Genomic DNA, 15,728 nt, shown 5'->3' with positions numbered 1-15,728 from the left:
TTAAAGGTATCCAGTTTTATTCTTTCTTTTCCCTCCCCAAACGCTTGGGATTCCTAGTTCTTAAATATTTTTATGCCTTTCAGTCTGAGTTTCATGGTCCAAGATGCACACATTCACTAGACATGACAGAAAATTTCGTAGTGGACTACTGCTATATTTCAGCTATGTAATGTGTTAAGAGGCTTTTATGTCTAGGCTTAAATCTCAACTATGATTTACCATAGTTGGTGGAGAATGTGAAAGGAGGCAAATAAATTCAGAATTGGAAAACAGTGTTCCTTGTAACCTGGACATGGCCAAAGTTACTTCCATGTATACCTCTGTGCCTTGCACAGGCCAGTATGGCAAGGAGGGGGAAATCTGATGTTTCACAGAAAATCCACAGATGTGTAGGGTTCCTTATTGCTGCCTTTCCAAGCCAGAGGATACATCAAGCAGGAATGGGAAGGGTTTCTTTTCTCTTTTCACCATTTTCTAAAGGAAGAAGAGCTTCTTATAGGCTTTTGGGAGAAGAGGTAATGGCTTCCAGGAAGATATTCCACATTTGAGAGGTTGGTTGTTGGGCTCAGTATAGCTAGGAAGGGGCATTATTTTGGGCTTAATTCACACCTCTGTGCTTAATAGATATCTTGGAAAAGTCACCTGTTTTGTGATTCAAATTATATTAGAACAGCCATACCATTTGCCTGTGGCTACTTTCATAATACAACTGTAGAGTTGAGGAGTTGTAACGGACTGTCTTATGCTATCATCCAGGTGTTTTTATTACCTCCAAATTCATATGTCAGAGGATTAATCCCCATCGCATCAGCACTGGGAGGTGGGTCCTGATGAGAAGTGTTCAGGTTATGATGGAGTCCTCGTTTTGCTCTTACTGTCCTTACAAAAAGGGTGTGTGGAAGTAGGTTTGCTTTCTCCTGCTGTGTGAGGACTAGCATTCCTATGTATGTAGGCACCATCTTGCAAGACCCTCACCAAACACCAGAGGCCAGTGCCTTGATCTTGGACTTTTCAGCCTTCAGAAATGTGACAAATAAATTTTTGTTCTTTTTAAGTTACCTAGTCTCAGGTATTCTATTAAAGCTATACAAAACAGACTTAATCTTATTCTATCACCATCCCCAAGGACATCAACTTATTAAAATGTTTCTAAGACAAAATTAATTATAATTTACATGAATAAAATCTCAGCAGATAAGTGACAGATGTTTTTTAGTAGGTACTTTCTCTGGAAAATGCCCATATCTTTAGCTTCATACAGCCTTTGTTTAAGCCCATTTTTAATAAACTGAAGATCGTATGCTTGCTTATTTCTCTATTCACTGTTTGGGTTGTCTTTTCCTTTCCTAGACCACTCCTTGTACCTGGGAAATTCCTACTGTCCTTAGGACCTAGCCCAAGTTTCCCCCAAGATGTTTATTCACCACTGAAGCATTTTCCAGCATACTGCCATCTCATCCCGTTATGTTTCTTGTGGATACTTAATTCTGAGTATCACAGTATATACTATTCACTTTATTAAAGTATTTATTACACTATATAAATATTGATCACACTATATTATAATTATGTTTCCTCCATTAAGATTTATACTTTGAGAGTATAAATCATCTTTCCTCACTCTTACATCACCAGGGCCTAGCATGGTGCTTGGCATGTAGTAGGTGAATAATGTGTAATGAATCAATATTTATTAACCTTCTTTAGTCTAACCTCTCATAAGCAAAATTCTGGATACCTATTTCACATCCACACATAGAGAATTTCTTTAGAAAATTTCTTTGAATACAGTGAAAGGAAAGTGGGTGAGTATCTACAATTTTACCCTTGTCTGTTAAAACCTCATGTTCTGAGCATTGCTAATAGTCATCAAATTTCAAGATAATATTTTTTCCTGTGGTGAAAAGTCACCAACAAGGTCATGTGCTTAGAAAGTATGTACTGTAGTTTTTATAAGCTCAGGTGTGCCAAGCCATGGATAATGTGGGTAGTATTTTTCAAGAATGAAATGTTTCTGAATAATTTTCCCATTACATCAGTATACAGAGCATTGAATCCTACAATATTAAACAAATCCTTCTTTTTTATTTAACTATACCGGGGAAAGCTTCATAGAATTATATATTATTCATGCAGGACTTTATCATGGAAGTAGCAAGTTGAGGACTCGAATACAAAACACTATTAATGTTACTAAGTTTTGGAGAACAGGGGTATCCTGATCTCTATTTTACCATGGGCTAGACTTTTCTCAATCAAATTAAAACTTAGTGGGTTGGGGATGTAGCTCTGTGATAGAGCACCTGCTTAGGATGTGTGAGGTCCTGGGTTCAACCTCCAGCACACCAAAAACAAACAAACAAAAAACCCCAAGTTAAAATTCACATTACTGTTAATGCCACTTCTGAAAACCAGCTCAGTCAGCACTCATCATTAAATAGAGAATGCAAGAATGCATTCAGACAGATTGTAAGGTATTCTGCAGTTAGTAGAGGACAAGAAGACAAAGGATGAATTTCCACCCCTGGATAATGGAAGGACATTTTTTTTTTTCTTAGTTGACCAAGTGACAATAAAGTGACATTTATTGTTTGTTTGGCTTAGCATTCACTTTCTCTTCTTTTGGTATATTTTTCTCCTCCCTCAGAGTGCATGTGGTTTTGGTGGATCTGACTCTATACTTACTCACCCTAGACTCTGGAGTCATGTCCTAGACAGAGGCAATCAACATTTCCATCACAGTGACTGGTTCAAGAATGGGCATATGCCTCTCAGCCAGTCCAGTAAGTCTCATTCCTCTAATGATAAAATATGCCAGGACTTTCCAAGGGCTACCAAGATGACTGGGCCTGCCTGGGAATGCTGTTGCTGCAGGAAAGAGAAAAGCTAACGGATGGAGGGTGCTGGCAGCATTATTCAGCTGTACTGAAACTAGGACTTCCTTTGGCTTTTTCAGTTATTCTTTTTTTATTGGTTCTTTTTAGTTATAGATGACAGCAGAATTAATTTTGATATAATTATACAAGTATGGGATGTAATTCTAGCTAGGACCCCATTCATAGGAATGTACATATTGGTGGAATTCATTGAGTTGTTTTCATATAGGTATATGGAAAAATTTTGTCAGATTCATTCCACTGGCTTTCTTTTTCCTCTCCTCTCTCCCTTTCCTCCATTTCCCATTGTCTAATCTACCGAACTTCTATTCTTCCACTCAGTATCCTCCTTTTTGTGTGTTAGCTACCACATATCAGAGAAAACACTCTATCTTTGGCTTTTTGAAACTAGATTATGTCATTAGCATGATGGTCTCCATATCCACCCATTTCCTGGCAAATGTCCTAAATCATTCTTCTTTATGGCTGAGTAATACTTCATAGTGTATATATACCACAATTTCTTTATCAATTCATCTGTTGAAGCACACGTAGGTTGGTTCCATATTTTAGCTATTGTGAATTGTGCTGTTATAAATATTGAAGTGGCTGTATAGCTACCGTATGATGATTTTAGTTCTTTCGGATATATACCCAGGAGTGGGATAACTGGGTCAAATGGTGGTTCCATTCCAAGTTTTCTGGGGAATCTCCATACTCCTTTACAGAGTGGTTGCACCAATTTGCAGTCCCATCAGCAATGTATGAGTGTGACTTTTTCTCCACATACTTGGCAACATTTATCATTACTTTTTTTCTTTTCCCTTTTCCTGGCGTACTGAGGATTGAACTCAGGGACTCTCAACCACTAAGCTACATCCCAGCTCTATTTTGTATTTTATTTAGAGACAGGCTCTCACTGAGTTGCTTAAGGACTCACTTTTGCTGAGGCTGGCTTTGAATACACAGTCCTCCTGTCTCAGCCTCCAGAGAGGCTTTATTATTACTTATATTCTTGATAATTGCCATTCTGATTGAAGTGAGATGAAATCTTAGTGTAGTTTTAATTTGCATTTCTCTAATTGCTAGAGATATTGAACATTTTCACATATTTGTTGACCACTCATATTTCTGTAAAGTATCTGTTATTCTAATCAATAAATAACTGATTAACCTAATCAATAACTGATTAAACTGAGTCATGATTTCCACTGGTTACAACCAAAATGTTTTGTCAACTCCAACCTACAAATAATACTGTAATAAAATTAAAAAGTTACTGGGAAAATTCCAAGAAGTTCAAATAATGGGAAAGTAAAATAAAACATAAAGAGAATGAAATTAAATATCTTTGAAAGCTAGGTGTGGTGAAGTACACCTGTAATCCCAGTGACTCAGGAGGCTGAGGCAGGAGGATTTTAAGTTTAAGGCCAGCCTTAGCAACTTGGTGAGGCCCTAAGCAACTTGGTGAGACCCTGTCTCAAAATTAAAAAATTAAAAAATTTTTTAAAAGCCTGGGGAGGTAGCACAGTGGTAAAGCAAGCCGGGTACCTACCCCCCCACAAATGTGTGTGTGTATATATATATCTATATACACAAATATATCAACAAATATGTGAAAAATGTTCAACACCTCTCTCTATATTATGTATACACATATAAATATGTATACACACATTTATGTTTTCATAAATATATATTGTTATAAATAAATATAAATATTTTATTAGTCTATTTAAAAAATTATATATAATCATGTATTATATACATTTATGTATTTATATATACCTTTTAAAATTTTTTTATTGATTAATTAATTTTAATTAGGTATATATGACAGCAGAATGCGTTTTGATTCATCGTACACAATTACAGCACAACTTTTCATTTCTCTGGTTGTACATAATGTAGCATCGCACCATATGTGCAGTCATGCATGTACCTAGGGTAATGATGTCCATCTCATTCCACCATCTTTCCTGCCCCCAATGCTACCTCTCCTCCTATCCCTCGCCTGCCCCCCTTAAGGATCAGCATCTTCTTATCAGAGAGAACATTTGGCCTTTTGTTTTTGGGGGATTGGCTTACTTCACTTAGCATGATATTTTCCAACTCCACTCATTTACCTGCAAATGCCATAATTTTATTCTCTGTTAATGTTTCATTATCTATTCATCTGTTGAGGGGCATCTAGATTGCTTCCACAGTTTAGCTATTATGAATCGAGCTGCTATGAACATTGATGTGGCTGCATTACTATAGTATATCCTTTGGCTATAGACCAAGTAGTGGGATAGCTGGGTCAAATGGTGGTTCCATACCAGGTTTTCTAAGGAATCTCCATACTGCTTTCCAGATTGGTTGCACCAATTTGCAGTTTTTTGAAGGCAGCTTCAAAAATTACCCATATTGCCTTGGGGAAAAAACTCAATGGGGAGTGTGAGAAGAAAATGTTACTGTATTTTTGTTTTTTAATTCCACAATTTTGAGTATAGCACAGTATAAAGTATTTTAGGTATATTCAGGGCATTAATATTTTGAAGATAGTAATTTATAATTAAGTACTGGTATAATTTTTCTTTACATGTTTTAAAATGGTTAATTCATTCTTTTAAAAATTTATTATGAAATATTTCATATGCATGCAAATATATGGGAAACATAAAGCATAAATATATAAAATGACATACAACAAACACCTGCAAACCTACCAGTGTGTTTAAGAAATATGTTATTACAAGTAAGTCGAGGTTCCTTGAATCCCTCGCTAGCGAATCCCTCTTTCTCCCTCCTGTAGGTAGTTGGCATTCTGAAATTCTTGTTGTCATTCCCATATATTTTTTTCATACTTCACTAAATGAATGCCTAAACAACATATATTGTAATTTAGCATGTATCTAAGTTTTATAGAAGTGAAGTAAAACTGTATGTTTTCTTCGATTTGCCTTTTAAGTTGAGCATTACAAGATTCATTCATTTTTAATACAGTATAATATTCTATTTCAAGTTCTTAACAGGTTGGGAATCTGTTGGGGTAGAGGGAAATCTATGAAATGGAATTTTCATTAATCTTTAGCAAAAATTTAGCATTTCTTCTGATTATAAAGTAGACCACTAACCAAAATAGTATGTTTTTTGTCACCAGTAGAAATCACAGACATTTCCATATTACCTTGTGATTGATAGAACTCAAAATACAGATAGAGCTCATTATTATCTTGAAAGTATTTGCTACTATAACTTATTATTTTATGTGTTAATAAAACATATTACTATAATATGTTTTTAGGATGCTGATACTAACTATATTTCAATTTAATTTCTTTGTCATCCTTTGTATTTTATATAAAGGCAATAAAAATGTTTAAACAATATCCTCAGAAGAGCTCCATAGCCCTCTTCAGACTTCCAAAGAGTTCCTTCACACAGAGTTAAGAACCTTTGTTCCCAAACATTTCACTCCTAAAGAGAAAAGAATATGTACATTTGTACAAATACATGAAAATGTTCATGGCAGACATTTCTAAACATAAACTGATTGTAAACCACATAAAAATATCCAACTAAATGCAATGAATTTCCAAATCAACTTCTCTTTAATTATGCCAAAAGGAAAGAAAGAAAGAAGGAAAGAAAAGTTCACACTCTAATAAGAGTATGACAGTCCACACAAAAAAGTGATGGAGGAGTAGTTAGAATAGAAAGGGACAGTGTAATCAAAATATCTTACTTTATAAATGTAAAAAATACGTGTGACCATGAGTAGCCATTTCTTTTTTAAAAAATATATATTTTTTAGTTGTAGATGGTCACAGTACTTTTATTTTATGTATTTATTTCTATGTGGTGCTGAGACTAGAACCCAGTGCCTCACGCATGCTAGTCAAGTGCTCTATCACTCAACTACAACACCAGCCCTATGTAGCCATTTCCAAGCTCCTCTCAGGGCCTTGGAAGGGGTTAATGCAAGTGAAAGGACCAATACTTAAGTAGTCTGTGACCCTAGTTGGGAGAGAGAGGTCCAATTTTTATTATTTTTTGGTACAAATAACAAATCTCCTCAGAACATTTATTGAAAAGCCCATTCTTTCCTCTTTAGATCTGCAACGACAATTGCCATATATTGTTTCCACATAACTGCAAACTCACACTCATGTGTATCCACTGAATGTACTGTTCTGGATTTCCTTCATTTGTTGATGCATGCACGTGCACAAGTGCACACACGCACACACCTTTAATGGACTTGGTTTCCTACTTTTTGAACTGAATGTGTGTCTTTTGTATGGAGTCCTGCAAATTGTATAGCTAGTATGTGATGCCTTTGTTAAACTTGCTGATTACTTTAATGATTTCCTTTACTTTCTATAAGCCCAATAATCCTAGAAAATCAAGCTTAATGATAAATCTAGTTGTCTTGCAGGAAGAAGGCCTCCCAGAAGATGTAGTATTCCAGACTATTAGAAGCACATGTCTCTCTCCTAAGAGTTTTAGATTTTCATTTTGGAAATACCTGGTGAGTTTTAGAAGTCATTTATTCTTAGTTTTATATTTTTGAAATATTTTTTTAAATTTCTAAATTTATTAAATACCACATATTATATTGTGGATAATTCCAATATCTAAAATCTTTGTAATTTGATTGTATTTATTGTTTATGATTATTCACAAGGTTCTGCTTTCTCACCACATTAGTGATTTTTTTTTAAATCGTGAACATGTTCCTTGAGGCTGCATCAGTTGGAATTCTTTGAAGCCTCACTTACAAGGAGTTTTTGTTATTTATCCTTCCTGGAGATGATATGGATTTGGTTCTGCCAGCTGTGTGGGAACACTTTTAATCCAAGACCACTTAAAAATTAATTTTGGCTTGAGGTTTTTAATCAAACAAAAGTGTAAATTTGGGTCAGAAACTGTTTTTAAAAAAATTATTTGAAACTTATAGTCATGCATAGTAGTTGGGTTCATTTTGACAAAATCATACATGTAAGGAATTCAATTTCAATCCCCATTTTTCTCCACCTTTTCAATCCCCATTTTTCTCCACCCTGTTCCTTCCCCCTGTTCTTCCTTTTCTAATGATTTTCCTTTTGCTCCTTTATTTATTTTTGATTAGTATTTTCTACATGTACATAAGGGTAAAATTGCCTTTGGTACATTTATATTTGCACATAATCTGATTTGTTAAATGCATTCCATATCTCCTCCCTTTTCCCACCCTTCCTTCCTCCCTCTCATTCTCTACCTTCTACTCCACTGATCTTCCCTATATATTTATGATGTCTGATTCCCCTCTGCCACCTTCTTTCCCTTATTTTGCTCTAACTTCCACATATGAGAGAAAACATTTGTTGGGTCAGAAATTCTTGAGAGCCAGATCGTAGTTTCAAATTTGGTAGGACTGTCATCACTACCCTCTGTCAAGAATCAGACCAATAAGTATAAATATAAATATATTATATATATATATATATATATTTCCCCCTAGTTTACCTTTTCATTGAGGGTCTAGTTATTTAGGAATGGGTCACAGCTTTATGCATGGAGTGCCTATCATGGTGTTATGAAAACTTTCTGTGTTCCATCACAGACAGATACTTAATTCACTATAAAAGTGTCTAAATCCTCTTAATTTCTGTACATATCTCAACATGAACAGGCAGCAGATAGTTTGTGGACTGATCTTACAAACTGTATGTTGAGTTTCACAGTCCTATCATTCTTCCCACTTAGGGCGGACCCTAAGCTTTATCTCATGTTCCCATACACCATATGGTCATCAAAGTGGAAATTCAAGGACTATTGAAGTGGACAGATGTCTCAGAGAGCTGGGTGGGTTGGATACTCACTGTTTATCTCTGGATTCCTGCTTTCACTTCTGTTCTGACCTCCAAGAACTTCTGTTTCTTACTAGTTCTGTTGAACTGGTGTGTTAAAAGAGGTTCTCCCTGCCCCATGGGCTAATACTCCCTTTCCTAAATGAAATGTATTCGTATAACCACCAAAATATATGTGCCAAAGTGTTTTTAACCACATAGTTTATGGATTAACAAAGGCCAAAATTTGAAAATGGTTCTACACTGAAAATAGTGTGAATTTTCATTAATAATTAGTTAATAGTGATTTGCCCGTATACCCATATACTGCATATATGCCCAAACTCTTGCTATAAGCAAAAACACAAATTATTCTCAAAACCATAATTTTGAGCCAGAGAAGCCACATATAAAGTCAAATATATTGCATAATTCCATTTATATAAAGCTTGAAAACAGACAAAAATAATCACCCTGAAGACACAGTAAGTCCTTTTTAAAAAATCATTCCTTGGGGAAGAGCAATTGCTTAAATTGGTCATGAGGACTTCTACCTAAGGTTCCCTGGATGCTGCTTGTATCAAGTGCTCCCTTATATTTTTCTCTAAATGTGTGATTTGTTTGCTTATTTTCATGCAAATGGTATACTTAATTTAAAAGTTTACTTAATAAAAAGTATTTCAAAAAATAGCTTGCTCAACAGCAACAATTTCTCGAGCTGCAAAAGCCTGAGGAGTAGTAAAAGCTAGATCTATAGCACTGGGAAAGAAATTCGGTGACTAGATCCAGAACTAAAAGCCTGAGTGTGTGCAGTTTCTTCCATACACCTCTTTCCCTTTCATTCCGGCACAGACAAGGTCCTCAGTTAGGGCGCAGCTTATGTTAGTAGCCTGGCTGGGCCAGTTTCCAGCTGCACTGATCTTTGTGTTAAGTCTTGACTGTACACTCTCCTTTTCATTGTGGATACCTTCTTATAGATCCTGGCTTTAGCCTCTTCCACAATTAAGCCTCTATTGCCTTTTTCTCCCCCTCTGTCACTTTTATTTCCCTTTAGAGTACATATTACATAATATCAGTTATTCCATAACTGATCATAGTAATTGATGTTAATATCTTTCTCTCTCACTGAAAGGTAAGTTTCATGGAGCAGGAACTGTTTTTCCACTGTGTCTAACACAGTATGTTGCATGTAATAGTTGGTCAGTTAATATTTGTCAGAGTAAACAAATGTGTGAATGCCCTTTGATACTATCTAGAAACTTCTGTAGACAATTACATTAAAATGTTATGTTAGATATTTATTTAAATCTGGAGAAGACTTAAAATTTTTTTGTCAAACTTTTTTTGGCATTCTGATATTCTATCCTTTGATTCATTGCCCATTCAAATCTCCTCATCACCTTATGTACTCTTGTCTCAGCTGCTTCTCTGGGCTCATTCCATGCCACCCTTCCTTTTCTTGCTGAGCACAGAACATCCTAGGCATGGTGCTGCTTTAGGGTTTTCAATATTCTTTCTTCTCCTTGGCTGGCTTGCTGTCCCCCACACATCTACAGGGTGGGCTCTTCTAGATTACTGCAGTTTTGGCTCCCGTCTCACTCTTCTAGAAAGGCTTTTCTCAACTCCTCAATCTAAGGTAACTTCCCTGCCCTAGGCTCTACCGCCATCATCCTGTTTTATTTCTTCATGGCATTTACCAGTGGCAGAAATTCTCTTGTCTGCTCCATGAGTTTCCTGTCTCCAACACTAGCTTGTAAACTCCACAGTGACAGGCTCAATATTAAATGTATTCACTGCTAAGCCCATTGCATCTAGCATTTTGACACACAGGAGGTTTTTGATAAATATTGGTTGATTGAATGAACGCATTAGCAACTAAGCATTTATCCATCTTTTCAGTATAGAACTGTGCTGTTTGAGAGAATTTTTTGCAGATGGACACAGTCTGAGTTTGCGTTGTGTGAAACAGTACCTACTACCACATGTAGCTTTTGAGGTAAATAGTGTATAATTGAAATGTTGCTAATGTGACTGAGGAACTTAATTTTTAATATAATTTAAGTATCTCCCTGTGGCTAGGGCCTACTCTGTTGGTTGGTGCAGCTCTAGAAAACCTAATTTAGGATGGGGGATCAGGAAATTCTTTCAGAAGCCTGAGACTGTAGTGAGAAATGAGGGTCAGGACACTGAGATCTGGAAGCAACATTCTGCTTTACCACAAGACAAACAAGTACTGGTGGTATTTTTCTGCTAGCTAGGGTTGTAGACAGTGTGTGTGTGTGGTGGGGGGGGGGGCGGCAGAGCCTTTGGAACCAGCCAGGCTGCCTTGCATTCAGGTTTCCTCACAGATTTTGGGCAAGTTATTAACCTTTCCATTCCCTCCTTTGTGAAATGGGGATAATTTTTTTTTTTTTTTTTGCCTCTTTAGGTGGTGTTAGGATTAAATGAGGCTAAGGACCTACAGCCTATCTATAGCCTGTGCCCAGCATAGAGCTACAGCGTAATGACTTGTTAATATATCAGACAGATGATAGATATAGATAGATAGATAGATAGCCTTGAACCTGTGGGGATTTAAAAAATATATATAGTTGTAGATAGACAGCATGCCTTTGTTTAGTTTTTTACCTGGTGCTAAGGATCGAACCCAGTGCCTCACACATGCTAGGCAAGCGCTCTGCCACTGAGCTACAGCTATAGCTCCCTTTGGGGATTTTGAAGTAAGGGAGAACAGTAGACCACTGTAAGTGGCCCCTTTCTACCTGTCTAAACTCGGCTTGGCTGAGAGGAAGAAAAACAATCTCTTCCTTTTGCAACAGAGTGATTACAGAGATCTCCCTTTGAACCCTGCTTTTCACCCATCCACCCCGCCCCAGCTACAGGCAAAGACAATTTCATACTCTCATTTTTCTGTATACGCGGGCTTATCTGGGCTTGGTGGCAAGCCCAGGGTGGGTGGGGAGAGGCATTAAAATCTGGCAACCCGGTTTCCCCATCTCCGGATGCCGCAGGGCTCCTGCCAGCCGTCCTCAGTTAAAAACGTGCTTATGGATGATTTCACTGCCCCGCAGTCTCATGTGCGGCAGCTCATTACTACCCGCTTCATCACTGCCCTCAGCAGCTCCTCTGAACGCCTTCCCCTCCCCCCATTTCAGGGACACTGGCCATAACTGACATTTAAAGGAAATAAATACGGACTTAAAAAATTATTACACCCATCTCCGCCTGAAGAAACCAGTAGCAATGAATAACAGTCCAGCGAAGAGCGCCTGTCGGGTCTCAGCTCCGCCAGCCCTTAGTGCCTCACAATTCCCTACACCCGAGCAGCACAAATCACCATTTTCAGGCACCACTCGAGGCTGCCAATTCCGTTTTCGCTTAATCTCATTTTAAATCCGGCTACAGATGAGGCTCTGTCGCTGCAGCGATGAGCTAGGCGGGGGACAGCGGGAGGGACTCGAGGTCTGGCTGGGAAGGGAGCAAGGGGGGCCTTCGCGCTTCGGGACCGCGGGCGGATCCCCAGACCTAAGCCAGGCTGTGCTGGCTGCTAGGCGGCGTGCCCCGAGGGGCGCGGGGCGCAGCCAGCACAGACAAAGAACCCGCGCCAGCGCCGTCCCTTCCTCCCTTTTTCTTCCCTTGCGCCCCTCTTCTCCTGCGCGTCTTCCCAGTTAAAAAGAAAAAAGAAGAAGAAAAAAAGGGAAATCTAAGGTCCAAAGAGGCTGGCCGCCTCCTTTTGCTCTTTAAGGACAGCTGGGCTGGAGGTTTCCTTTCCCCGGGGCTTTTACATCACTCACTGCAGATTCGCGGGCTCAGGAGCCCCGACAGCGCCCCCGCTCCAAGCAAGGGCTAGCACCCCTCCCTGCCCTTCCGGATGCTAACCGGGCGCGGGCCGGGGCTCCGGGGAAGCGTGCGTCTGTCTTGTGCCTCACTAGGTGACGCCTAGAGAGCCCGAGGGGGCGGGGGGCAGGCGGGTGCGCGCGCGCGCGCGAGAGCGCGGCGGCTCGCGGGGGCGGGGGAGCGGCCGGGACACGTGTGGCAGTGGCGGGGGGGACTCGGCGCCCGGGGCTTTAAGAAGGTGTGGAGGGGGGCGGGCGCTTTCCCAGGCTTGGCCGAGGGGCGTCGCGCAGAGGCGGCGGCAGCGGCGCACGGAGGCGGCGGGACACCGCGCTCTCAGCGCCCGCAGTCCCAGCCCCGCGCTCCCGCGGCTCAAAGTAACTTTGGGAGCCACCGTCTCCCTCGAACTTCCCGGCGGGGCTCTTCTCCTGAACCCGTTCTGCTCCCGTCTGCCGCTTTCTTGCCTTTCCTCCGCGTGGCTCCTCGGTCCCGGCGTCTCCAAAACTGGATGAGCGAGCGGCGCGAGGGGCGCGCGGCGGCGGCGGCGGCGGCGGCATGGAGCGCAGTTGCTGGGCCCCGCGGACTTTCCTCCTGGCACTGTTGATGGGGGCGACGCTGAGGGTGCGCGCGGCGGTGGGCTATTACCCCCGCTTTTCGCCCTTCTTTTTCCTGTGTACCCACCACGGGGAGCTGGAAGGGGATGGGGAGCAGGGCGAGGTGCTCATTTCCCTGCACATTGCAGGCAACCCCACCTACTACGTACCGGGACAGGAATACCATGGTAGGTACCACAGCATCTTCGCGCTCTCCGCCTCCCCAGTTCGCCCTCGAGCGCAGCTTTTTATCCCCTTCCCCCTGAGGGGCCATTTCAACAAGAATCGTGATAAACCTTACCCCAGCGTTGCGTTCTGTTGAGGGGGGAGAGAACAAAGTTAGTGGAGAATGGAGTTGTGAGTTGGGATTTGTTCTCCACCCATTGCACACTCCCCTAACACATCTCTTCATAATGAACTGGTGCTTGTTCTAAACGCCTGAGAAATAGTGGAGGCTGGTGTCTTTCCCCATCACTCCTCATTCTTGCAGCTGAAACGTTGAATGAACCTGCACATCTTCCTTTCTTAAACCCATTACTTGGATTTCAGACCTTTGTCCTGCTCCTGGTCCTCTCTGGTGGGTCCTGGGGTGGCATTGAGGCTGTCACTGTTATCTGCCAGACAGGCTGGTGACAGATTGAAGCGTCCCGGTCTGTGGCAGCCCCATGCCACCCGCCTGCCCACCGCGAAGTTCCGGCTGCTCAACAGCCGGGATTCCCTCTACTTCCATTCAGTGTCAAACAGCCCTCCTGAAATGGAGCGGCTGCTTCCAGCTCTATTCTTTAAGTCAGTCTCTGAAATATCAGCAATTGGTGATTTTTCTGATTTCTTTCTTTTAACGTGGTGATTTTTGTTAGCATTGTCTTTGTGATGTTTAGTAATGACTTTGTCTTTTATCTAAACAGCTTCAATTTCCAGGTAGGAGCTGAAAGCCCCTTATAAAAAGAGGATCCCTTCTTAAAAGGGATCATTATGCAGTCCTTCATCAAGGTGAAACATTTTTGAAGAAGTAAAATTTACCTTCAAGAAATGCAATTTCATGTAGTGCATGTATTTTAAGCTACAAGTTGAGTATGTGAAAAAATACAAATACGGTCTATTTTCTCTATTCCTGCTGGGACTTCTGAACATTTCACATCTATGGAGCTTTTAAGTAGTGACAGGCACTATTTAATTAGAATTTCAATGCAAAAGTACTTATACCCAATCAAATAGAAACTATCATCTAGTAAGCTCTTGTCATAGTTTCTTTCCCTAATAGGCTAACAGGTATTGACATGGCAGAAGGTAATCTGTGGGGTGCTGGAATGTCAGACATGCATGTAAAAATTATAAGAATCCTTTAGAGTTTTCTATTTTTTAAAAATTTATATCTGGTTTAAAATTTTAGCCTAAATAAATGCTTCCTAGATGTTTAAAACACCACTTTCACAATTTCCTGTGGCATGGTGTCAACCTTGTGTGTGGAACTTTATAATTAATTTTGGAAGATTAATTCTCTGTAACTAGTCTTTTCTTTAATAAAAAAGCTTACTGCATTCTCTTCCCCAAAACAATCTAGTGCTTTTCTGGGGTCATGGAAATCTTTAAATTGAAGGACCAGCCAACACGATGGCAAGCCAGACCTAACTCAACCTAACTGTTTGATTGATCCTGTCCTTACTTTGTGTGACCCTTAGTAAAGGTGTTTGCCTGTTCTTACTTGTGAGTGAGTGTGACAGGTCACTGAATTCAGGTTAGGCTAAAAGGTATGATTGTCAGGTTGTGATGGAAGACTATGTGATGATACAAAGTCTTATTTTTTTTTCTGTTTTCAGCATCCTTTGTAGAGTGAGTGCCATGTAGAAAACTGAATAAAAGCATTAGCATATGCTTTAGCTTTTGAATTTACTCTGCAGTTAGCAAATGAACCCAAGAGTTACTTTAATTATATCCTTAAGTCTGATGAAGATTGATTATTATAGAAAAAGAATAATACTTGAAATCAGATATTCTGGGTGGGGGGAGTCAAAACTTCCACCTCTTTTCTGCCAACAAAATAAGTAGAGAAATTTTATTATTAAGTTGAAAGGTCAAAATATTATAAACTTTGAGAATATATCAAATTTTAAATACCTCTTACCTGTTTTATCGGGCATTTAAATTTTTGAACTGTTGGTTTCTAGAGGCCTTCAGTGAGAGTTTTTCCTGTAAAATGTTCTAAAGTAGAAGAAATTGTTTAAAAATGAAGTAATGCCAATATGTCTCTTATTTTAAAACTTTTGGAAATTAGTTTTAAAAATTAATTATATAGCGTCTGTAAGAATTGACTTGCTGATAGGAAAACTTAACCTACCATACGTTTGTGGTTAGCTCATTTCAATATGTGACAAAAATGGAAGGCCATTTGGCCAAAAAAATCTACTTAAGCTAAGAAATCTGTAAAATGTTAGCTTGAAATTTGATTTCTAACTTTCTTAATCTAGCAGTTATCCTGGAAAAATCAGTCCTGTCTATAATTTCCATTGAGCTCATCATTTGAATGAATGGTATTTTGGGTGGAGAATTGATAGTTATGAGTGTTCTTTTTTTTTTTTTAACTAGAAAGAATGCACTGAGATAGAAGTGCA

At 39.5% G+C, this 15,728-nt stretch overlaps 1 protein-coding gene across 2 annotated transcripts in view; it reads left to right on the top strand.

Moving 5' to 3' along the window:
- Nucleotides 1–12,782: 12,782 nt before the first annotated feature.
- Nucleotides 12,783–15,728, top strand: part of Reln (reelin) — a 453,190-nt gene continuing 450,244 nt past the window's right edge. For both annotated transcript variants that reach the window (XM_078040200.1, XM_078040199.1), the window contains exon 1: nucleotides 12,783–13,307. In XM_078040200.1, coding sequence (XP_077896326.1) covers nucleotides 13,082–13,307 — 226 coding nt within the window. In that variant the 5' untranslated portion in view covers nucleotides 12,783–13,081. The remainder of the gene's footprint in view (nucleotides 13,308–15,728) is intronic.

This window comes from Ictidomys tridecemlineatus, chromosome 2 (genome assembly GCF_052094955.1).
Source record: "Ictidomys tridecemlineatus isolate mIctTri1 chromosome 2, mIctTri1.hap1, whole genome shotgun sequence".
In the NCBI taxonomy this organism is placed as follows: domain Eukaryota; kingdom Metazoa; phylum Chordata; class Mammalia; order Rodentia; family Sciuridae; genus Ictidomys; species Ictidomys tridecemlineatus.
Note: the sequence above shows the minus strand (reverse complement) of the source record. Positions and strands in the feature narration are given on the sequence as shown.